Source organism: Antedon mediterranea, chromosome 5, assembly GCF_964355755.1.
Source record: "Antedon mediterranea chromosome 5, ecAntMedi1.1, whole genome shotgun sequence".
Taxonomy (NCBI): domain Eukaryota; kingdom Metazoa; phylum Echinodermata; class Crinoidea; order Comatulida; family Antedonidae; genus Antedon; species Antedon mediterranea.
Genome location: NC_092674.1, coordinates 11,761,854 through 11,787,239, shown reverse-complemented (window position 1 = coordinate 11,787,239; position 25,386 = coordinate 11,761,854). Strand labels below are relative to the sequence as shown.

Sequence of the window (25,386 nt, the reverse complement as noted above, 5' to 3'; positions counted from 1 at the left end):
AGTTTAACATGTTGTTAAAATTATACCAAAAGGATGCATTTTTTCACAGTTAATTAGCATGTGCCTTTCATCTTCTATTTCTATTTTACATCTGTCACACCTATCTGAATCATAGATCTTCCAAAACTTAAGTTTCTTTTTACAACATAAAATTCTATGCAACAATTTAAAATTAAATTGTACAATTTTACTTATGTGCTTCATACAATAGAATTTTCTATGCCATATTGTATTCCAATCTAAAAATTCTAAATTAAGATCTCTTTCCCATTTCGTTTGAACATTTGGTTCACTGGATTTATTCACCAAAAATTGTTTGTAAAAAGTTTTTACTGAAGCGTTTTTGCCATATAAATCATATTTTTCCACTTCTATTTCCTGAATATTATCTTTAACATTAAAAAGTTTGTTTTTCAAATGTCTGGGAATTGCTTGTTTTAAACAAAAATATTCAACAATCCAGTTTTTTGATGTCTTAAGTTTATCAACAATTTCTTGTGAAGACTTTAAAGTGTTTTCATTAACAATATCACTAATTTGTGTAATTCCAGAATCAATTCAGTTTTGATTATATAAAGATTTATTGTTTAGCACAATATATTTGTTGCCCCACAAAATCTGTTTATTAATTTCATCTATACCTTGTGGTTCAGTGTAAAAACAATTATTATATTATGTACACATTGATATAATTTCTTTATAGAATAATGGAATACACTTCCACTTTCCTGGATCAGGGCTAAGTAACCGTTTTATTCAGTTTAATTTTAATGATTTTACAACTACATTAAAATCAGTTAGTTTTATACCTCCGTGTTTAATTTCTTGAAACATAATATCTCTTTTTATTTTTTCTTCTTTTCCATTCCAAATGAACTTAAAAATAATACTGTTAACTTTTTGTCCTTTTCAACCCAGTTTTTTTTGTGGCATTTTGTTTTATCATAACCAACAAAAACACCTAAGAATTTGACAGGCTCATCAACCCATTGTATTGCAAAAGGTTTATGAACGTTGTTTTTTGAAGATCCTATCCACATACCGTTTGTTTTCATTTTGTTAAGTGACTTTCCTGCAACCTTACAAAACAAGTCTACTGTATTTAAACAAGCTTCAATACTCATTTCATCCCTAACAAAAATTATAGTATCGTCTGCTAACTGAGCAATTTTTACTTCCTGTTCATCATTATACCCTTTCGAAGGCCAGGCAGTATAATACCTTTACAATGAATAATGTTTCTTATATTGATAGCCATTGGCTCTACAGCTATCAGAAAAGTAATGCCGAAAGAGGGCATCCTTGTCTAATACCATTATTCATCTTAAAACTTCCTGATACCCATCCATTAATTGTAGTAACTGACTCAGTATTGAAATAAAAAGTCTTAACCCATTGTATTAGATCCTGACCAAAACCAAATCTTTTCAGTGATTTGATTAAAAACATTCTATCTATTTTGTCAAACGCTTTAGCAAAATCTAAAAATATTATAGCACCTTCTTTATTAAATTTATTTGTGTATTCTAGTACATCTTTAACAAGCCTTATATTTTCACCGGCAAACCTTTCTTTAATATAACCTTTTTGATCAGTGTTTATTATGTCATTTGCCATAATCATGTAATCTATATTAAGAAGAGTTATTGGTCTCCAATTTTTTAAGTCTTCTTTTTTACCATTTTTGTACAGTAAGGAGACTACTCCTCTCCTTTGAGAATTTGACAGTTGTCTATTATTAAATGAAAAATTAAAGGCATCACAAACTAATGAGTCAATGGAATTCCAAAATGTTTGGTAAAATTCTAATGACAAGCCATCACTGCCTGGAGCCTTATTAAGTCTCATTTTATATAAGGCATTTTTACATTCTTCTATTTTTATAGTCCCTTCACATTTCTTGTTTTGTTCTTCAGATAATACTTTGACCTTAGTTTTATTAAGATAATTTAGAATATCTGAAGTTAAAGTTTCAGGTGATTCATTTGAGTTTTTCTTTTTGTATAAATTTTTAAAATAATGTACTTGTTCACGAACAATTTCATCAGTATTGGTAGTGTATTTACCATTATTTTTTAGGACTGCCGTGATACATTTTTTTTTTAGCTTTATTTTTTTCTAGACCTATAAAAAAAATTGTATTTTTTCACTCTTTTCAAACCATTCTATTCTTGATCTTATTTGAGCACCCTTTGCTTCTAATGTATATATGTCGATCCTCTATGTCTTTTGCTTTATTAATTAAAATTCTCTCTGTTTTCTCATCATAATTAGTTTCTAGTTTGTTTGTCAGGTCTGAAATTTCATTTTAACAATTTTTCTTTATCCCTATTTCTCAAATGCTTTGTTTTTGCTCCGTATCTGCTTGAGAACTCTTTTATTTTTACTTTCAAGTGCTCCCAAAGTAATTCTGGACTTAAAGGCCAGGTGCGGGCAAAAAATTTCTATTGATCATACATTCCAATAATTATCGATCTATAGTTTCCCCATGTTTCATAATTTTAGGGATTTTATTTGTGTTACAGGAGCTTTTTGAAAATTAGCACTTTCATATCAGTGGGGGGATAGTTAAAATTACACAGTAAAATCTCTATTCTTTTGTACACAAATTTTGAAAATAGAGAGGCATTTCAAAAAGCTATGAAAAATAAACGGTGTGGTAAAAAATGTTATCAGATGACTAAATATAGGTAATATAACTTGAATTTTACATTTCTGGTATTTTTATTCAACTTCAGAATTTTATTTTCATGCTATAGCAAAAATTATCCACCGTATATCCACCATCTTTTTTCACCTTCTAGGGAGTCACCAGACATGTTATTACATTATGTTAACTACCTAACTACTGAAAAAAAGTCTTCCTGGTTTTTTTGTCAGAATTTTGCAAAATTTTGTATTTGACCATATTAGGGGAAATTCATGGTTTTTCATCTTGATTTCTGTTACAAATATTTGATTTATGTACAATTAACCCGATATTATATTTAAAATTCATGCCTGTACCTGAGCTTTAAATCATAATGATTTTTTTTAAATTGTTATTATCTTAGTAATTTGATTAACATATTCTTTATCATTTAATAAGCTATTATTAAGTTTCCATATTCCAGGACCCTTTTTTTCTTGATTTGTCTGAATTTTAAGTGATATTGCTAGATGGTAAGAACAAATAGCAGGTGGTCTGATATCAGTGCTAACTATTTCACCATTTTTGCACATGGAGTTTGAAATGCACCAAAAATCTAGCCTTCTATAAACATTTTTCCGTCTCCATGTATATTGAGATTTACCAATATTATTATTTATCCCTATATCTATGAGGTTGTGTTTATACATACAATTTTTTAATACAATTGGTGAATTGTCAAAATTATTTGCACTGTTTTTTTGGTCAATAGTACGTTCTAATATGCAGTTCATATCTCCTCCCATTACTATATACTGATTTTTTACATTGCATAAAGAATTTATTTTCTTCTCAAGCTTTGTGAAAAATAAAATTTTTTCTTTATAATTGTTTTGTGTATAAACATTAATTAAATTTAAAACAGTACTTTTGTGTTTAAAGCTTACAATAAGTATTCTGAATTCTGCGTCAACATATTTTATGTTCAAATCTTCTAAATCTAAGCCTGGCTTAAATAGAATGGATACACCCCTGCTATTTGTTTTTCCAAAACTATTACAAGATTTTCTTTTCCAAATGTTATTATAAACATTAATATTTGCTTTGTCAAATAATAATTTTGATAAAAATGCTAGCCAGACTAAAGTATATGGAGAAAACGATTTTGATAATGAAAATATAGAACAATTTCGGACGAATAGACGAAGTTAACAATTATGATTTTACAGCCACGAGTATTACCTTTTACAGCATTACATCATATAAGTAGATTTAATATTAATATGTTATTCTTATAACTGAACACTGTCTTGAGGGAACGATTTGTTTCGTGTTCGTCGCATAAAATTATAATTCCAATCACAATAAACACAAATTGATATTGCATCTGATGTTCCTGATAGATAAGCGCAATGTCAAGATAGTAAAACTTACCTTTTATCATCGAGTATATACAGTTTTAATTCTTTACATATTGCTTCGTACATATTGTTGATTTGTGGTTAATAATTGAAGACAGGGAGTAGACAGTCAGTAATACGCAGTTAAAAAGCATTTAATAACAATCAGTGTTTATTAAACAGTGACGCAAGTACAATAACTGTTTAAAATGTTTAAACTTTGTCAAATAGCAATTTAGGCCTGAATGAAAGAATCTATAATAAAATATAACGTTGCTGTTACGATTGTTACTGATTATAATAAGTTAGCTTCGATCCGGCTTAGAAAAAATATATCCTCCTCATTTGTAGTTACTCTACCAACTATCAACCAGATAATTGAAATATAAAAATACTAATAGTAAAATAAATTAGGCCTAATGCAAAATAATAAACATCCGATGTTAGAAAACAGTTTCAAATGGTACGCCTATGACTAAATTCCTTAACTACAAAATTGGGCCTACATAAAATGAAACTTCATTTTTTTGTTGACGATCAACATTATGACATTTAGTAAGTTATTTCTGCGAAAGATAATCGTCACTTATTGAATTATCAGATAAGATTTTGTAATTGTTGTACAGTAGATATATTTTTAAGCAATATACTATTGCATGATCTAGGTTGCCGTATTTTATGTAATACAGGGTTCATACAATAATTTCTAGCCAAAATTCCATGACCCTTGAACAATCTTTTGCATGACATATTAAATATGTATTGGCCCCAAAAACATGAACAATTAAGATTAATCTAAAAAAGTTTGAATGGGCCATTCCGCGGTTTTATCAAGTTATTCACTTCCGTAGGAAAAAAACAATAAAAAGAAAGAATGTTTGCACTTATAAAACGATAAATAAACGATTACATTCAACGAAAAACCCATTGACTTCCAGTCAATATGACAATTTTTTGGCGGTTTTTTTTTTTCGATCCAATGGATTTTTGGTCAAAGTGAATACCTATTACGCGCCATTAAAATGGCATATTCAACAAAAACATTTATTTTTTCATGGGGATAATATACCTTTAAAGGGAAATAAGTATAAAAATAAAATATGGTGTTCAATATCAAAAGTTGTTCTATTTGTTTCATTAATGTGTTACTACGCATATTGTAGGCCTTCTCGAATTTGATTTTATAGTGCGCCAAAAAAAGTTTTCTTCGAGTTTTATGTTGAACATTACCAGAAACGTACAATCAAGTAATCTGTATACATTATAATAATCTTGACTGTGAGATAGTATTATACATGTGTCATTAAATGTAGAGTTATGAAATTAGAAAGAATAAAAATTATTCAAATTTTATGAACACAAAATAGCTGTACCTTTAATCATCAATAACAAGGCCATATATATGGCTGGCCCAGTCGCGTGCGCAAATTTTAGTTGGTTTTTACCGACCGACCGACCAATTCTGACTGACATAGTAAGCTATAGAGTTACGTTTGTACGCGACTAATAACAGACATTTAACCATTGTATTATCCGCAATATTAGCCACAGAATACACCAGACCAGGGGTGACTGTGCGTTCATTTCTAAGAATTGACGTTAATTATCGTGGATGTTCAACAATATCCCGAAACCGATGAGCGCATTAACCCAAGACTCTCCTGTCGCGATGTTGCATTCATTTAGTTCATTTATGATTAATACATACGTGTTTATCTGTTTAGCTCTGTATAGTCATACAGGACAATGTCTTTTATTTTGCGTAACCTTTCGTAATATATGGAAAATTACATCCGGATGTTGACTATTATTTATTTATTTATTAAAACATATTTAGGCAGGATAACATAATTCAGAAAATAAAAGATCACAAAATATCTGTTTTTTCAATATGGTCCTGCAATGAAACAATTCAATTCAATTCATCGACATTTTTATTCCATAATCAAAATAAAAACATATACAAATACAATACAAATAATAAGATAATGGAATGGGATACAAAATAAGCACAAGTGCTTTAAGCATGTAACCCTAACAAAAAGATCAAACAATTAGTACAAACAAAAAGAACAAACCAAAATAACATAATGTGATTTACTTAACTTAAATATTTCTATTGTTATAATATTGCTTTAATCTCTGTTTAAACAAACTTAAAGTGGGGGATTGTTTTATATAGTCTGTTAAATTGTTCCAAATATGTGTTCCTTGGTAGGAAATACATTGCTGTCCGACTTTGGTGCGTTTTAGTTGTGGACAGTAGTTTGACCTGTTTCTAGTTGAGTAATTATGGAATGAGGCAGATGTACTAAATAAGTTATTAAATGATTCAGGTAATAGATTATGTTTATATTGATACATAAATATAGCAGTGTGTTTCGTATAAAGGTCAAAAATATTTAATGTTTGGGTTGAAATAAAAAGTGGATGAGAAGGATGCATAAAATGAACATGACAAATATTTCTAAGTGCTTTTTTCTGGAGAATATGTATACGGTTTAAGTTTGTAGCAGAAGTAGCACCCCATACTGTGATAGCATACGTTATTCTAGGTAATATAAGTGCATTGTATACCGTTAACAAGATTTTACTTGATAACATAGACTTCACTTTGTTTAAGACACCAATTATTCTAGAAATACTGTTTGCTACCTCATTTACATGAAAATTAAACGATAAAGTTTCATCCAGAAATAAGCCTAGAAATTTAACTTCAGTAGCTTTTACTATACATTCATTTCCCATCCTCAATTCTAGTGAGGTAGTGTCAGCTGACTTATTTCTAGCCTTAAATATAACATATTTTGATTTGTTTACATTTAGCGTTAATTTGTTAGCAATAAACCAGTCCGAAAGTATAGATAACTCCTGGTTCATTGTATCAAAAGCTTGAGTAACATCATTGTGACTATAAAACACATTTGTGTCATCTGCATACATAATCATGTCTACATGGTTACATGCTAGACTAATATCATTAATGAATATAAGAAATAATAATGGACCCAATATGGATCCCTGAGGAACTCCAGTGTTTACTGTCATTTTACTAGATGCAGTATTAACAATTAATGTGTATTGTAGTCTTTTTTTAAGATAGTTTGAGAACCAGTTTAGCGGAACTCCTCTTATACCATAAAATCTTAACTTATCTAATAATATATCATGATCGATTGTATCAAACGCTTTTGATAAATCAAGGAAAACTCCTAGTGTGAACTCTTTATTCTCAATAGCGTTTGTGATTTTTTCAATCGATTGTATTAAAGCATGACTAGTTGAATGGTGTTGTCTAAATCCATACTGTGTTTTACTCAGTACGTTATATTTTGAGAGGTAACAAATCGTTTGATCATACACAATCCTCTCAAATATTTTGGAAAAAAAGGGTAAAATGGAAATAGGCCGATAATTATTTATATCGGAGATGTCACCATTCTTAAATACCGGGATAACTTTAGCAATTTTTATATCAGCCGGGACACAGCCCGATGATAATGACGTATTAATAATATGCAATAAAGGTTTTAAAATAAACGGGGAAGCAGATTTTATGAGTTGGGCACTTATACCATCATGGCCAGGAGAAGTATTCTTTGTGTTTTTAATATAGTGGTTAAGTTCATGTTCAGTAACAGGCTTAAAAAACATTGAAGAGGTAAAATTTCCCTTTAAGAAAGTTCTGTGGGTGATTTCTTCATTTTGAGGTTCATGCCTAAATTTATTATTTAGTTTTTCTCCAATATTAATAAAAAAAGAGTTGAATGCATCAGCTTTCTCATCATTATCAGAGAAAGTCTCAGTACCCAATTTTATTTTTGTAGGCAAATTGGTAGTCTTTTTCCTACCCATTATATCATTTAGGATTGTCCACGTTTTTTTAATATCTTGTTTATTTCGTTCAAACTGGACCATATAATATTCTTTTTTCCGATTTCTAATAGTAGTGGTTAACTTGTTTCTAAAATTTATGTACGTACTTTTATTAGTAGTGGTGTTATTTTGTTTGTACTTTTTATATAATTTATGTTTTTGAGAGATAGCTCTGGCAATTTCAGCTGTGATCCAAGGAGATTTTAACTTGTTCGCCTTATTTCTAATTCGTTTTAAAGGGAAACAATTATCAATTGTTTTATTTAAAGTGTTTGTAAAATTTTGATAAGCAACATTCGCATTATTTGAGAATAGCACATCATTCCACTGATTACTTTGTAATTCTTGCAAAAAATACTCCGTTTGTTGAGGAGAGTATTGTCGTTTGTATACAAATCAAGGATATTGCTTATTATGTTTTTCCAAAGTATCTACACAGAATATTGGGAAGTGATCAGAAATATCAGTAATAAGTATTCCACTTTTAAGGGACGTAGTAAAAGAATCGATGTTGCAATAAATGTTATCAATTATTGAAGCACAATTATCGGATATTCTAGTAGGACTTTTTATGATTGGCTGAAATGACTGAGAAAATATTGTGTCTAAGTGTGATTGGATAGTGTTGTCGGTAGATTGTTGGAGTAAGTTTATGTTATAGTCTCCCACAAGGTAAGCTTTCTTTTTTTCTAGATTAATCATTTGCATTACACATGTTAATTCATCATCATCAATTCTATCAAATATGCTCGGAAACTTTTTGAGGAACGTTTTGATATTACTGAGCTCGGTGTACCTTCATGGAAATTCGTAAGTACATGGAAGAAAAAATAGATGTTCAATGCTGCTCTTTTGTTTTAACTGCCATTCACTCATTGCCAGAGTGTCCAAAGAAAATATTAATATTAAAAACCTTCAAAATCGTTCTGCAAGATTTGTATTCGGTGTACCATGGAGTACTCATACTACAGTAGTCCCCTTTTGAAGGAATTACATTGGTTGCCAGTTTTGCAAAGAGTAAACTTTTGGTTTAATTTATAATTGTGGTAAATGGCCTTGCGCCTGTCTAATATGTGAGCTAGTCAGTAAGTGCAATATTGTAAACGTACTGGTCTTAGGTGTGTTTCTAAACTTTATGTTTGTTTTCAAATCTAGGCCCTAACATGTGGAATAATCTTACTCTTACTAGTGACACAGTGACACAGTGACACATTTAACAAAAAAATTAAAAACACACTGTTTTCCTATAAATAATATACACCAGATGATCGGTTATTGTAAAGGTCTTTGATCATTATAAAGACGCTATATAAATGACAATGTTAATTGTAATGTTAAAATGTTATCTTGTTCATAATGCATATTATTTATTCTTGTTTCAATCATCAATGAACTGATACTAAAAATATAACAACAAGTATGTTAAGTGATTTGGTTTATTCTAAAAGATTGAAATAATTATAGTAATCAAAGAAAAAAAATCGAAAACGGAATTGCTTCACCTAGATCATCTCAAAAGAGTTCGGTAGTAGTTATAATTGACTTGATAACATAATACCATGGTAATAGCATTATCATTTCCACAGTGATGTTAACCAAGATCATATTTTGTGAGAATTTTAAATGATAAGGGTTAGTGATTGATCATTGGAGTAAAAGTCTTCTCATTATAACGATTGGGCTGATTTCAATCAAACTTTATTACTAAGAAAAATCAAAATGTTAAAACAAATGTACAAATTGCACAAAATTCTAAGAGAAACGTATTAATTGCACAACATGTAATATCTTAGTACCATAATTATAAAGTATATGATCAGTCATATAGAGTTTCGAGGACTAACTCGGAATGTATTGAAAAGTGGTTAGAATGTTTGTGATATTTCTATTTTTGTTTAAATAATGTCAGCCTAACATGCCCCTTGGGTCAGGGGTGCAAACATATTCATTTTCCTGATTAGTAATTGTATGATCTGGTGTAACACAATGTCTCCCTCACTTATAGAAAATTAACCAATTCGACTTATCTTACTCAAAATCATCAGGCTCAAGTTTGTAAAAATACTTTCGTTTTATTTGTATCATTATTACTTTGTAACAATTTAGCCATTGAAAATAATAATATTGTGCCTACTTATTATTTGAGACTTTTAAACAATTAATAACAATTAATTAATTAATTAAAAACAAGTTTAGTTGTTAAACGTTTAAAAAATAGCTTGGACTATAATACTTCATAATATTTATATTATTTGCTAACTGTGTAATCGGCCTACCAAGGAAGATATTTCACTCTTACCTGGTAATACGCAGTGGAATCGAGACAAATAGTATTAGACTGTGATAGGGGGTTAGCAATAATATGCTTAGATTTCAGACATGTGGGAAGTCGACAAATCATTCTTGGTGTACATTATTATTTAAAATCTTAATTAAATCTATGTATAGTTACTATTAAGGAAAGAATTGGATTTTTGTATTATTAAAACTCAATGTGAAGAAATATTTTGAAGTTTGTTTTTTTAATTGCAGTGTGCTGTGTAGTGTATACCTGACACAATAGATAAAATATTGAGGAAGAAAACAGCATTAAAATTGTAAAATTCCCTTATAATATATAAAATTCGGCTAGTATGCTACTAGCATCTAACTAAAACTCAAAAACTAAATTTTCTTTATTTATATTTTATAATCTTACAACATTACTTAATAATAATAACAATTTTATATATTTTTTGTTTCAAAAATCTGTCTCTACACTTTTTATTAGTATTTATTTTATTTTTTTAATTATAATTTTTTTAAATTCATTGCTTACTCTTCAGGTGTATTATTACTTCATTAATCACCTTTTTTTATTTTTTTTTAAACATATCATAAAATTAATAGCTTAACATTTCTCAAGGTGTATCTTAATTCTATACATCTAATTTTTATTTCGAAATATTATTTAGCAATAGCACAATTATGTGTATACCAATCTAACTTAATTAAACTTTACTTTTATTTTACTTTCTTTTTTCATGCATTAATCTTTGTTTAGTTCAAGTACATTTTACCAAGGTAACCCCCGGTAATTGTTAAATGGGACGATTGCTTGCACATGGACAATTTAAACAAACGTTTTACCAACATTTAAACGTAACAGACCAAATCGGAAAATAAAATATCGGGAGGTTTTGTATGAAAGCTTATCCAAACTAAAGAGGGCGCTATACAAAACAATATTAAACTAGGAGGGCGCTATTAAAAGAAATCTATAAATATTATATAATATATAATTATATAATATATTACCAAGGCGGGCATTGTGGCGCCAACTCATTTCAATTATTAAACAACGCATTGATTATAAACATCTTACAGATCACTATTTGTATGTTTTCTGTTCTCTATCAAGAGTAGTAGAAATTATAAATGTTTATAGGCTCTATCGAGATTTCCTTTTTCAGGAGTGTTGGGAGGTTCGGGAGTTAAAAACTATACGTTTTAATGGAATGTTATGTTTAATATTGTTAGCCCTGTAACGCCAAATGAAGTGACATTGCCAAATGAGGTTCGCATGGCCTGTATCGCACAAGGCTAGGTCACTTAATTTGGCAGCACGTTTCTGGCGAGCTAATCGTGTTATAAATATTGATATTACTTATTTCCAAATAAACACAAACTGAAAATTATTAACCGGAGTATTTCTAACCTAATAACCTTTACTCATTGTATGAAATTAAACCATTATAACTGAAACATACGACGAAAATTTACTATTTTAGTGTAAAAAACGAAAGGCACTGTTCATCGAAAAATCTAGAAAACTTGAAATGCATGATGGGAAGCCTACCGACCCCTTTCTAAGCAGCTGGAAAAGAAGACTACTCGTTTTAGCGCCAAAGGAAAGTGTCTGAAGTCACGTCTGCATGTTATGCGGACATGGTCTGGGACAATTTGCCTTTGGCGCTAAAGCGTTTAGTGTTTGAGTTATGGGACGCTATTGCTGCATTATTTTCTAGTAATATTTTGATTTGACGTTCCTTTCGTCGGTACATGATTCCCGTTATTATTTTGTTCGGTTTTATGAATTTCTATGTTTATGTTTTCAAATTAAAATGATTATTTGTTGAATATGAATGTATCCTGTTATTTTACTGATTATTATATATATTTTTTTGTTTAACATTGCTTACTATTTAATCAATTCCGTTTTTTTAAATGTATATGACCAATGTTATTTAGGCCTATGTTTTTTATTTATAAGTTCTTTAAAAATATTAGTTACATGATCACATTTTTGTCACTTATTATACCTACAGTATAACACTATATTTCCTTTGATGTCTGAAACATTAAAACATAAATTTGCAATACTATGGCGAACCTAAGTCGCAAATTGTTAGTTGGATATTCGTTATAATTTCATCATCTCATTTGTTACACATGTGTGTGTGACCTATAATAAATAAATAATGGATGGTAGGCCTAAAGGTAGTCGAGGGGAAATTCATCAAATTGTTTTATCAAAACAATAACTCATAAGGTCGGAAACATTTAGATAATGGAACCAAATTTTGCAATAAAGTCTTTATTGCAAAATTTGGTTCCATTATCTAAATGTTAAAAGATGAGATATTGCCTTGTTCTCTTTTGTTATCAATCTTTTCATGTCACGTACCGTAATAGAATGTAACAGTTGAACATGCATATCACAATAAATAAATAATGGTACCTAATTAGTTCAGCATTTTCATCAAGTTTGAACAATATTTGATGTCGGAAACATTCCCAATAATATAGAGACTAATTTTGCAATATGTTAGATATTTTATTCAGCTGGTACTTTTTACCTTGATGTCGGAAACATTTGAACATAAATTCGCAATAATGGATCATAATTGTGCAATGAAGTTGTCATCTCATTTGTTCATATCGATGTGAGAAACAGTTTGGATGGGAATGTGGTGAGCGAAATTCTAAGCAAGCTAAATACATGATACAGTTATTTTAAGGTTTGGAACACAACGTGAATACGCAAATAATTGAACGTAATTTTGCAATAAAGTCGTCATCTCGTTTGTTCATATTACGATGTGGGAAACAAGTTTGGATGGGAATGGGGTGGTGAGCGAAATTCTAAGTAAGTATTACTTCGAAGTCGGAAACAACCTTAAATTCGCAATAATGCAATGGAACCTAATTTTGCAATGAAGTCGGTCACCTTGTTTGTTCATACGATGTTGAAAACATGTTCGGAGGGGTGGACGAAATTCTAGGAAGTTATAACACTAATTATTTTGAGGTCGGGAATATTAGAATTTATACTTAAATGGAACCTAATTTTGCAATGGAGATTGCATGCGTTATTTTCATCTCGATTGTTCGTTCCATCAATTCATACGTCGTACATAATATGGAACATGCATGCACTTTTATACTTTGTGGGGTGATGAGAATGGGATGCTACTGTAAGTTAATATTTTTTATTTATTGACATACAGTAATTTAATTAGCTATATCGATGGAATAGTAGATTAGGCCTATATTTACACATTTGCAGCCTTCACTATTTATAGAATAAATCAGCATTAAATAAGCCAGTGGGTAAATCTTTATGGAATTCATTCAAAGGGAAAGCAATAAGCTTAACATTGAATGTAAAAGATATAAAAATAAAGAAACAAGTATAGAAAAATGGGTAGCTTTAAGAAATACTATTATGTTAATATAAATTCTAATTTGCTCGATTATCAGAAAAGAATTCACTGTGATACGAGTTACAGGTGGTGCTGATCTGATTTAATTCGTTTTATCTTGTATAAATACATTGTATAATCCGGGTTGTAAAATTAAAACAAACAATTGAAAATCTCACATATTCTTTATGTGTAAAATATTTTAAAACGAAGAACATTAATGAAAATAGGAGGCAATACGGAATTCATAAATGTAAAAATGTTACTAATGAATTGTAACGACATTGGGAATTAACAAATGTGTTAAGTAATATGATTTTATGTAATGATATGAGATAATAATATTATTAATGTGGATAAAAGTGGTGTTTGCGCCACAAAAGAGAAAAAAAAAGCTATCGATGGAATGGGGGGTACGAAATCCATGATAATATAGTTACTTATCTAAAATAAATTCGACGAGAACCTGATTTTACAAGAGGACCTCTTATATGAGTTTGTGAGGACTCCGTTTATAGAGGACATCTTAATATCTGTTCTAAAGACTCCTTATATCAGTTCTAGAATTAACCTTAATTCAATTCAAATTGATCAGTTCTTTTCTAATGAAGAATCTGGGCAATTTACAATCAAGCAACAACACCACATAATTCTACGTGAATTCTGCTGTACGTGAGCTAGCCTTAATAATACCGCCTGATTACGGTATATAGCCCTACAGTATAAGCTTCAGAATAAATGACAACGCATTCTACAGATATTAAAACAGAATGAAAATATTAAATTGGCTTCGTTGAAATGTTGTACCTTGATAGACAGACCCCCAAGCAGACAGCCCACATTACTGTACAGACAATCTGCACTGCAGCACAATCTATTGGTTTTAACTGTACACGCGGGGATTCAACTAAAAGCAGTAAAAACATTTTGGCACACAAGGCGTATCATATAATTTGCGGACCATGACCGAAGCACTTCCGCTTCGATCTATTCGACGAAAATCAAAAAAGGATAACTATTTTCTGCTTTATATTTAATTGAATGTAATAGCTTGATCTAATAACAGGCGTAACAACACAGAATACATATTGTAGTTTAATACTGGCTTAAATATGTTTGTTTTATATAAACTGTATCTATATATAAATTTACGTAAGGGCAAAATTCGGTAAATCACGCGTTATTTCTAGAATGTTTACTCGATGGTATGTAAAGTTGGTTCGTACTTTCGGTACTGATTTTAACCACCTGATGTAACCCTGTTTACTAATTAAATTGAATTCGATAATTAGTTATTGACGATTAAAACGAATTTAGGTTCAACGATTTGCCCCAAATAGGGGTGTTTTCCGATCGTGGTATACACTGTCTAATGGATGTCCAATTAGAAGAATACCCGCACACAATAAAACGAGGACACTTCGCATTTTCCTATCTCCTCCTACGATAATTGTTTTTAATAGCTGAAAACCGGTTGAACAGTTCGAGTACAGCATCATAATGTTGAAGACAGGCCGATTTTCTTTAAAAAATGCTATTTTGATACATGTAATATACGTTTTTACAAATGTATCGATTTGTGATGAATGGAACATTCCAAATTATTTGGTTTAACCATGGGCCCCCTTGGAGAATAAACATAAATAGTATTGCAATGCTGTACAATACTGTTAAGGTATTAACCACTTTTGATCGCTATTTGAATCGCAAATTTCTTACTGTGAGTCTTGGTACTGTTAGATATGATATAAACAAATATACAAATAAACTTTATTACTGTGAGTGTGGGTAGGCCCTACTGTTAGATTATAAACATATAATATACAAATAAATAAACGTTATTACTGACAGTTGCTTCTCAACGTTTGTATTAATTAATAATTTAAAAATATATAAACGTCGTACGTTTTTACAAATGTATTGATTTGCGATGAATGGAATATTCCCATCTCTGTTCCACAAGTGTCTATTCCCTCAGGCGTCGTAAAGGCAAGTACTGTATACTCATAACAGAAATTCGATCCATTTTTTTTTTCAATCTGTGCTGCAGAGGTTGGATATACATTTTTTTTAACGGATAAAGAGCTAGCGTTTTCACTCGCCGTATACTATGTATAAATCTTTATTATTGCAGTTAAACCACCCACATCATCACCCTTCCCTCACTGGCATGAGTAGCGTTGTAAAACCAGTAGAGGATAGGCCTACGGTACATCACATGCCCTAAACGCAGAACAACTTTGGTGGGTAGGGTAGGAACCAACTTAAGTATGAATTGGCTCTAAGAAACAATTGAAAACCATTAGGCCTACTAATTAAGTTGAGTTAGATAATTTAATATTTATTGACGATTAAATCGAATTTATGATTTTCTCCGAATAGAGGTGGTTTTCACAAATTGTTTTACATTATATAAACATATACACGTCGTAGTGATGTATCGTTACATGTACTGTACTATTTCAATCGACTAGGACGGTGATAGTTTCAACAAAGTATTACATCGCAATGTTTGACTGTGTTTAGTGGTAGGCCTATATTATTTGTAAAACATGAAAACAATAATAATAATAATAACTGGTACTTGATATATCGCATTATGCTGAAAGCCTCAATGCGCTTTACAAAGACAGAACAATTTAGAAATTTACAAATTAAAAAGTGGGTTTTGAGGAGAGATTTGAAGACACTGGTGGAAGTAGACTGACGGATTTCAATAGGCAACGCATTCCATAGAGAAACGGATGCCGAAGAAAATGAACGATTTCCATAAAACTTAGTGGAAGGATGAAATATATGGGCAAGAAGAGACTCAGATCTAGATCTCAGAGACTGCTTAGGAACATAAGGTTGAATAAGTTCAATTAATATTTCGTTACTAAATGGATAAAGAATAATATTTAAAAATTGTTCTTCTTTGCACCCATCCTCTTCCCCATCCCTCCTCTTCTCCATCCCTCAACCCTAATGTTACATACAAAACACAAATTTAAGTTTGTTTAAATTTGTCTTAAACAATTGGTCTCATTTTGTGACAAGTTTCTCTTTCGGAAGTAATTCCCATGGTGCTAATTTTAGTTGAGTACATAAATCACAGTGTCTATTTATTCGTTCCTGTAGGCTGTAAACGACATGTATTATTCTGCGGTACGTACATTTGAAATCTCCAGTTTTTTAACGCTGAAATTATTATGTATTCGAGACCCATCTGTGGGAACGACCTAGATGGTACGCGAGCGAAGCGAGCGTACCATCTAGTATCTATAACTTTATCTGTTTACATAATGATACGGCACAGCACGAATGATGACTTCGTAAAGTTCAATTCAACATTGCGTAAGTAGATCTGTGTTCTTCAACGTATAATAATATATAACTTGACTGAAGAAATACCATATTCTTTTTCTCCATGGCCTTTTATGCTACCGACGAAAGCAAGAAGCATCATTGCATTGCCGCCGTCTAACACAATACGAAATACCCTAAATGAGTTGCTATGGGCGTTTACATTCCGTAAGTATACTAAGACTTAAGTTATTTATGAACTGTAATAGGCCTAGCCTACAGGAAGTATACGTACCAATGTTATGTTTAAACACGTAGATTTATCCTAGGTTTGCAATACTAGCGCAGGCGTACGTACCACAAGGTAGCATTGGGGTCATTACAACATTAATCGATCGTTAACATGAAGTGCACATGATTATCGGTACTGTATCTAGATTTGTTTAGTCTCATAGTAATATGTATCTCAAATTATTATATTCCATAACCTAAACTTTATTTTGCTTGGTGAAAATATTATGGGAGTTGATTCAGGCACCACATGTGATACATATAATATGAAATTCTGTATTACCAAATATTGAGTAAGGAGGGCAGGGTAATGTTAGGCAATTGAATTGAAATAAATCGTGATTGTCGGTTTAAATAAAAGTTTCGAAAAACTGCATATAATTTAGGCTACTTATTAAATGTTATCATTATTATTGTTAATGAATTGGTCATACAATATGCTTTTAAGATTCAAAATAACGTCATAATCTTTATAATATGTTGTCTACAAAGAATATAGTTAGAAGTTTACAAATTTACATTTATGTACAGGAAAGTTCAAATTATGTGAAGTGTGTACTTGTTCGACAGAGTTTCTTGTGTCTTTGTAAGTTATATTGGTCCTTCCAAAAATCTGTTCAAAACATATCGATTCGGTCTTTGTTCTACGTCCAAAGCAAAACCACAATGTAAATCCAATAGACCACAATAACTCTAAAAGAATGACTTTGAGGTTGTTTTGTATTCAATAAATCACGAATTGTCGACAGCAATAATAGTGTTATTTTCTGAATTGATTCGACGTGTTTTAATTATCTTTCGACCCAATTCAAATCAGTTTCTTTACCGCCCTTCTCCTGCCAATGAAATTAAATATAAGCCTACCGTAATAAACTTAACTTCGCTATCAAAATCCTCTGCAAAGATGTTTTTCAAATAAGTTCAAGATGGCGCGCGTTACCCTTTACAAATATTGCCCTACGGTCCTATTTCCATCCTGTCAATATTCTCGAACGCCTTTTTTATTATAGATTTATGATACATTTTCATTAATCAACAAACATTCTCTTCAAGAGGCAATATGGCTTTAGAAAAGGACATAACACATTCATGGCGCTGACCAATCTTACTAGCAATATTATTCATGCATTCAAAATTCATCAATTTGGAATCGTAATTTTCGTCGATCTTTCCAAGGCTTTTGACACCATTGACCTTAATAATTATTCTAATGTTTAAATGTTCTCATTATGGAATCCGAGGGCCCGCATTAAACGTTTTAAGGCTATCTCACTTCTCGCTCCCAATGCACTAAGTATTTGAACTCTATTTCCAATTGTTGACGTCTCCCAGGGCTCCTTTACTTGGCCCTCTCCTGAGCTGTTCACACTTTACATTAATGTTGTCCACCGTACCTCAAACTTTCTAAATATGTTCCTTTATGCTGATGACACTACAGCTTGTTATGCCATCAAAAATATTCTTTTTTACACCTTTAATACCAACGTTATCCCCTTGTCCCAATACTTTGCTGCTGACAAACTAGCTCAACCTCAATCAAAAAAATTTAGCTACATCATTGGAACCCCACAGTTGACTGAGGTATTAAGGTATTGATGTGTCCCCACTTCTTTATCTTTATTGATAATCATGAAATCCCCTCTGTAAAGACTATTACATTTCTTGGCGTTACCATTGACACCCCATATCCAAGAAACTGACAACAAAGTGTCCAAGAATCCAATTAGTATTCTCAAAACCCAATATAGAACTCTCATTCTTTCTTAAATGAGCTATGGTAATTTTGTCTGGGCCAACACTTACCCAACAAACATCAATAAACTCTCTATTCTACAAAAAAGCCATCAGGACTATAACTGGCGCTCATCCACTGACACATTCCTCCCATTTATTTTACAAACTTACGGACATTCCCGGAAAGGTGTTTTTGTTTTTTCGGCTACCCCGTCTATTGTCCCATGCCATCTTAACGACCTCTTCGCTCCGAATAATATCGTTCATAAATATGACATTAAAAAAATAAATAACATTTATATTTTCAACCACAAAACCAACTATTTTCAACATAGTATTAGATATTCTGGGCCAATCATGTATAACAATTTACCCCCTTCAATTTCTTGTACTACCACCCACTACTCATTCTCCAAGAAAATTTAAAAACCACTTTTGGTCACGTTACTAAATCGCTGTGTTCGATATGGTCGTTGTTTCATGTTTCGTGACTAGCTAGATTAATTGATTAATTTCGTCATCTTATTCGTTATGCCCTCCTATCAGCAGCTCATCAGATTTACTTTATTTTTTAAAGTTTTATCTACTGGTATAACAGTTTTTATTTTTAAATATCATTATTTTTAATTTATTTATTATTTATATTTTTCATATTATCAATTATTAATTTGTCAAGGCAATCAAGATTTTCATATTTTTTGGGATCCCGCCTTCGTCTATTTTTCCTACAATCTCAATCTGTCATTACTGTTTTTTTTTTTTTTTTTTTGTCTTTTGGACGTAAATAAATGTCTTTTACATTGAAAAAAAAAATATGCGTTAGAAATACTTCCATATGAATTACAGTACTATGTTATTAGCTCGTGTTATATTCGTCTATTTGATAACTCTTTTAAGTGATGATAAGGTGGAATAAAATAATGTTATCTGGCACACAACGTATGCTGACATTAAAATACAATTAAGTATGTTTGCTTTGACCCCCAAGTAGTGAACCACTTCATTGGGAGAAGTATTATCAGTCATAATGACGGAGTTGTCCTATGCAACTATAATTTTCACATGTTGCAAGAAAAAAAAAGAACTGTAAAGAAATCTCTTATGGAAAATAATTATGAACTACAAAGCTATACAACAGCTCAGTGTAATTTCGGTGTGATTTTTTAATACCCTATGCAATAAATTCTATTCACTGCAAATTTAAAATATTGAGCTAATGTTGAAAAAATTTGTAAAACAACAAAAAACAAGGATAATACTTTTTAGAATAAATGAGAGCTAATGAGTTGTAGATACTTACAATTTTGGCCTACATGATCGACATTCGAACTATTGGATTTATTATATAATGCATAGATATCATTGTGTATCTAATTACCATACAGCTTTGTTGATTTTTTTTGTCTGCGGCAAATCGGCGTCGGCGACGCTAACACTTATAGAGCAATTTGTGAAATCGTGGCGATTATATGGAAAACTGTAGGCTTTACGTTTTAACTCTGAAATATGTTTTTCTTTTTTACCGATACCGTTACCATTATGTAAAACGTATCTCCACCAGTTGTTATTAGGGAGGTTTCGCAACCTTACGAATACGATAACGAAAACGGATACGTCACAAATTTGTGAAACTTTTGAGCTGATCCCCATTTCATATTCTTTAAGCGTATTCGTGTTGACGAATATCACCAGTCATATTCGTAACTACAAAATGAGTATAGTTTTTGATGTATTTTGCACATTTTGCATTTGATTCAGGAATGATTCATGATTATAATATAATTATACTTTTACTGAAAGTAATTTACTAAAATGCCAGGTCAATTTTCATAGTTTTTAAAGTCCTCACTCGCTTTGATGTTACGCTAGGCCTAGGCAGCCAAGCACCAAGCAACACGTACCTGCGCTTCGCTCAAATTTACCGCAGTCATATTTTGGACGGCGCCCTCAATAGTTCTTTGCCATGCGAAACAGATTTTTACTGGCTTACAAAAACGAATACGTGTGCGTGACGTATCCGTTTTCGTTATTGTATTCGTAAGATTGCAAAACCTCCCTATTACTACTACTATTAGTAATATAGGGACAGTTGTTATGTAATGTTGTTATAGGTCAAACAAAATCGTAAATAAAGTTGTCTCTCTATTTTACTACTAGAATATTTCAAAGGCATTCTGGCTGACAATTATTTACTCCTCCGTGTTAACTTTCGTGCTCATCTTCAAATTTGGTAACACCACTATCAAACGAACAATTAGAAATACAACGCCAATACCAACACGTGACGTTTAGAATCCAACATCAAGACAACCAATCACATTCAGGGCGAATGATGATGACGACGTTGGTCTATTTCCTGGATACGTTAGCCTGGCAACCAACAAGTTATTATCATTTTATGTAACAATATCAATCTTTTACAGATTATAAAAATGAACCTACAAAGAAAGAAAAGGAAAATTAAAAGCATTCACAATTTCACATTTTAATTGCATAAAAATATCAATGTCGTTAGCAAATAAAATACAGTAGAATCCCTTTTTGGGACATCCCCGTTTAGCGGGCACTCCTTTAAAGGGCACTTTCTTGTGAAACGAGGGGCAATACATGTTTTAACGCTAAGGTGAACTCCCTACTCAGGGGACACCCATATTAAGGGGAAAAAGACAAGTTTGAGTGTGCCAATGGTTGATTCAATCAAATCAAATCAAAATAATTATTTACTTCATCTCAAAAACAACATGTAATACAAAATAATTATGTACATTTATATTATTAATAAAAATCTAACAGGTGGTAAAAATATCTGAAATTGTTTATTTTGGTATATATGTTTCCCACAAAAACCCATATTAATGGGACAATGTGTTGGGTCCAGAATATGTCTTATTAATAGGGGCTCTACTGCGCTTGTTATTTCATCTGAAATAATGTATTAAAAACAAATACATTAAAGCATTTTCTTTTTTTAAATAATTCATTATAAATAATATTCTTTTAAGAAACTCCATCTTGCGTGCAATGACTGTACTGTTGTGGCAAGCTCTGGACACTTATTAGGATCAAATGCTGGAAGAGAGATTGATCAACACCACTGTGTCATACGAATGAATCTAGCCTCTGTGGTTGGCTTTGAACATGATGTTGGCACTCGCACGACTATACGAGTCGTGGGCCATCGGAACTTTAACAAAGGTCTAAGTAAAAAGAGTGTGCTACGAGAGGTCCTTGTAAACAAAAAAAACACGGACAGAAATGATTATTATCAGTTGGATGAATATAATCAAACAGGTTCCTAAGTTAACCAATGAAGAATACCGCTACGCCTTTCTTCTAGGAAACATTTACAAAGATGTTCCAATATACTCATCTCTACCAGACCGAATAGTGTTAGCTGAGGACCTCTTTAAAAACCAAACTGGTTATACAAGTTAACACAAGCATATGTGTGCGTTTACTTAAATATTAGGCTTCTAAAAAACAATACTAATTTAATTAGTGTTGGCCTGTAACTCAGACCTCCTTTGATTTTGGGTTTTGTGTGTGTGGGTGTGTGTGTTTGTTTTGTTATCAGGACCGTGTTAGTGCTTCATAATCGGAAAAAATGGTTTTAATATATACAGTAGATCTTATAATTATTATCGAATTCTAATGGTGACCACGTCATAATTTTATATTTTTGGTAGATTTTAGTAATCATTTTTCCAGTACTACCGGAATTGTTATTATTGGGGTTAAAATGGCAGGTTAATATAACAGGTTATGTAATGTCTTACCAGTGCATTCTTGGTATAGGCCTGTTGTTGTTGTTTTGTGGTATCGGCTTATTTTAAATTATTTCTAATTAATCGTGTAGTAAAATAATCTATTATCGACCATACGAATTCTTGTTACTGCTTTATTTATTTATAAAAAATATCTAAAACCTATCTCGTTTGAATTTCAAAGGTTGCTTACAATCAACCATCGAAATGATTAATCTTATAGATAATAATATGTATTATAATTTAACAGAAAAGAGGTAAGCACAATGTTGACAACCGGATGGTATACAATGGTGCATGCTATGGAATTCTGTCCTAGTATGACTGTATACTGGATGGTATATGAAGATTTTTGCAGGTAACACACCGAGACTGATAAGTCCATGATCTAGAAGTGTTTTAACACTTGTCCATTATACTTCTAATCACTATTAAAAAAACAATGTTGACACAATAAGATTATGAACTATAATAAATAGTGTTGATGTATTACGTTCCAATATTAGCTGTGTTGCTTCGAAGACGAAAGTTCTAATAGGGTCATTTTATTTCCATCCATTCACAGATATCTGCATACCTAATAATATTACTGCTAGAGAGTTTGGGCAAACTCACGTATACGAATACCTATCAGTGTCACAACACGTATACAGATACGTTTGAATTTATAGCGTTGTTTTTATTTGGACAAAATCATTTTACGTATCGTTACAGGGCTAAAGGAATGTAAGCATAGCCAACATTTTTTTGTTTTCGTTTTCTTGGAACATTTTTAAATCAAAACTCTGAATTTCTTGAATAATTTATGTTTAAGTGTTGCTGGTAAAAATGTGATCATACTGTGCCACGTTTAACAAATAAATGTTCAATGAATAAACGTGTGCAATCCGCACGTCGAAGGCATCAAAAACCGGTTTCATGTACGTACGGTATGATGTCAAGCTACATAGAATGTGTGACGTAGTACACACGTTTTACCCATATACGTATACGGATACGGCAGTTGCCCAAACTGCCTTCACCGCTTCAAAACACGCTTAGAAACTCAATGTTAATAATAATCATTATTATTTATTTTGATATCTTATAGTTCTACGAATACTCGGGTCCCATATCACTATTACGATAAGACAATATCAGAATGTACCTATTATAATAAGAGTGAAAATAAACAACGGGGTGGCCATCTCTTCATCACTGAGAAGGCAATTTTTCGTCGGTGGTCAACCTACAAAAACATTACTTTTAGACATCCTGTGTGGCCAAAGAAAGTTAAGAAGGAAAATGGAACTTTACATACTCCGTTTTTGGACAAGTTTAACTCCAAAAGAAAAGAGTTAAGTCAACATCGGAAAAAGGTAACAGATCAACATGGTGTAAATCGTCAAATATTAAAAAAACAAGGTAAAAGGAATAAAACTAGAGTTAAAGGACATAAGCCGTTAAGCAATATTACCGAAGAAAATTTAAGTCTTGAACATTGGCCTGCTTTGAATGAATATAAACAAAGTAATAATTTACAAAGCAATATCTTATTATCTAAACAGCAGCATAATGTTTCGGTAAATAATAAATTAAAGAAAAAACGTAAAAAAAAAAGACTGACGAGAAAGGGTAATATAAGAAATACTTAATTTAGAATTTAGCTATGTATTTACGCCTGAACTTCATAATAGAATGTCCATGTTTAATAATAATGGTATCTGTATTGGCAAATGAGAACATATCGAGGCAAACAAGACTACGTGTTTTTAGCATGTTATTTGATTTAATGCAACGATTGTTGAGTGAATAACCTGCGACTTGTGAACAACAACTTTCTTCTCCCCTAAAGTCGATTTTCCACAAGACGAATTTGTTTCCATCAAACGGCGCTCGTTCGTCTGCTGTCCACAACGACATGGGCTGAGATGGACCAATACACTAGCGTAACCCCCAGATGAACTGGGTTAACACGAGCCACATGGACAGTACACTGGAGCTTTTAAGTTTGGAACAGCCTTTCGAGATTGGGGAAACAAGTATATTTTAGTAGTAGGTCCTATAATAAAATTTAATTTAATTGTGTTACTACTGTCCCTATTTATAAACAGGTTGATACGAAAGAAGAAATAACATTATCAATCTGTCTTTCTTATTCACATTATCGTTTTCTATGCACTATTTATTATACTCTAGTATTTGAATAAAGCTTTTTAAACTATTTGTTTCGTTTTATATTGTAATTAGTGCAGGGACAGATCAATTTATATTATTTTTTGAATTTTTTTGGGAAAATGCCAAATCTATAAATGTAATTACTCAGTCTGCGTGTTATTTACACAATAACTATTCATGGACCTACAGTAATGACTATACTACAGTACAAACATTGTCTTACTGTACTCAGTCAGATGTGATAATTTAATTACTTAAATTTGATGTAGAGTCAATGTTTAACTATAGCCCCATAATTTGAAAAAAATAACTGAATATGGCACTTGTGAAACAGTTAACAAAATATTATAGTATGAAGAATGTGTAGTCGAATATGGCACTAACAGGCCTCCGTATAAATTATTTGAAAGGCATGACTACACAAAGTCAATAAGCTTCTGACCATAGGGATATTATAGTGGGACTATAATCACTTAACGCTAAACAGCCATGCAGTTTATTGTCTCTAGACACAGTACAGTACGAGAATCGGGTGCACATCTCTATGTTCCGACTGACGATTAAAC

General features: G+C 31.3%; 2 protein-coding genes across 2 annotated transcripts in view; both read left to right on the top strand.

Moving 5' to 3' along the window:
* The window catches only part of LOC140050543 (galactosylceramide sulfotransferase-like), a 46,898-nt gene extending 25,210 nt beyond the window's left edge, over window positions 1-21,688 (top strand). Inside the window, exons 3-4 of the transcript XR_011845402.1 lie at window positions 17,025-17,102; window positions 21,057-21,688. The gene's annotated coding sequence lies outside the window, so the exon portion shown is untranslated. The remainder of the gene's footprint in view (window positions 1-17,024; window positions 17,103-21,056) is intronic.
* A 66-nt stretch (window positions 21,689-21,754) lies between these two features.
* LOC140049686 (alpha-N-acetyl-neuraminyl-2,3-beta-galactosyl-1,3-N-acetyl-galactosaminide alpha-2,6-sialyltransferase-like) lies at window positions 21,755-24,738 on the top strand. Its single transcript, XM_072094637.1, has 5 exons — window positions 21,755-21,766; window positions 21,902-22,129; window positions 22,191-22,288; window positions 22,914-23,021; window positions 23,754-24,738. Exons 1-5 carry the CDS (start codon window positions 21,755-21,757, stop codon window positions 24,295-24,297), a joined length of 990 nt encoding a protein of 329 aa, XP_071950738.1. The 3' UTR covers window positions 24,298-24,738.
* Window positions 24,739-25,386: the final 648 nt, after the last annotated feature.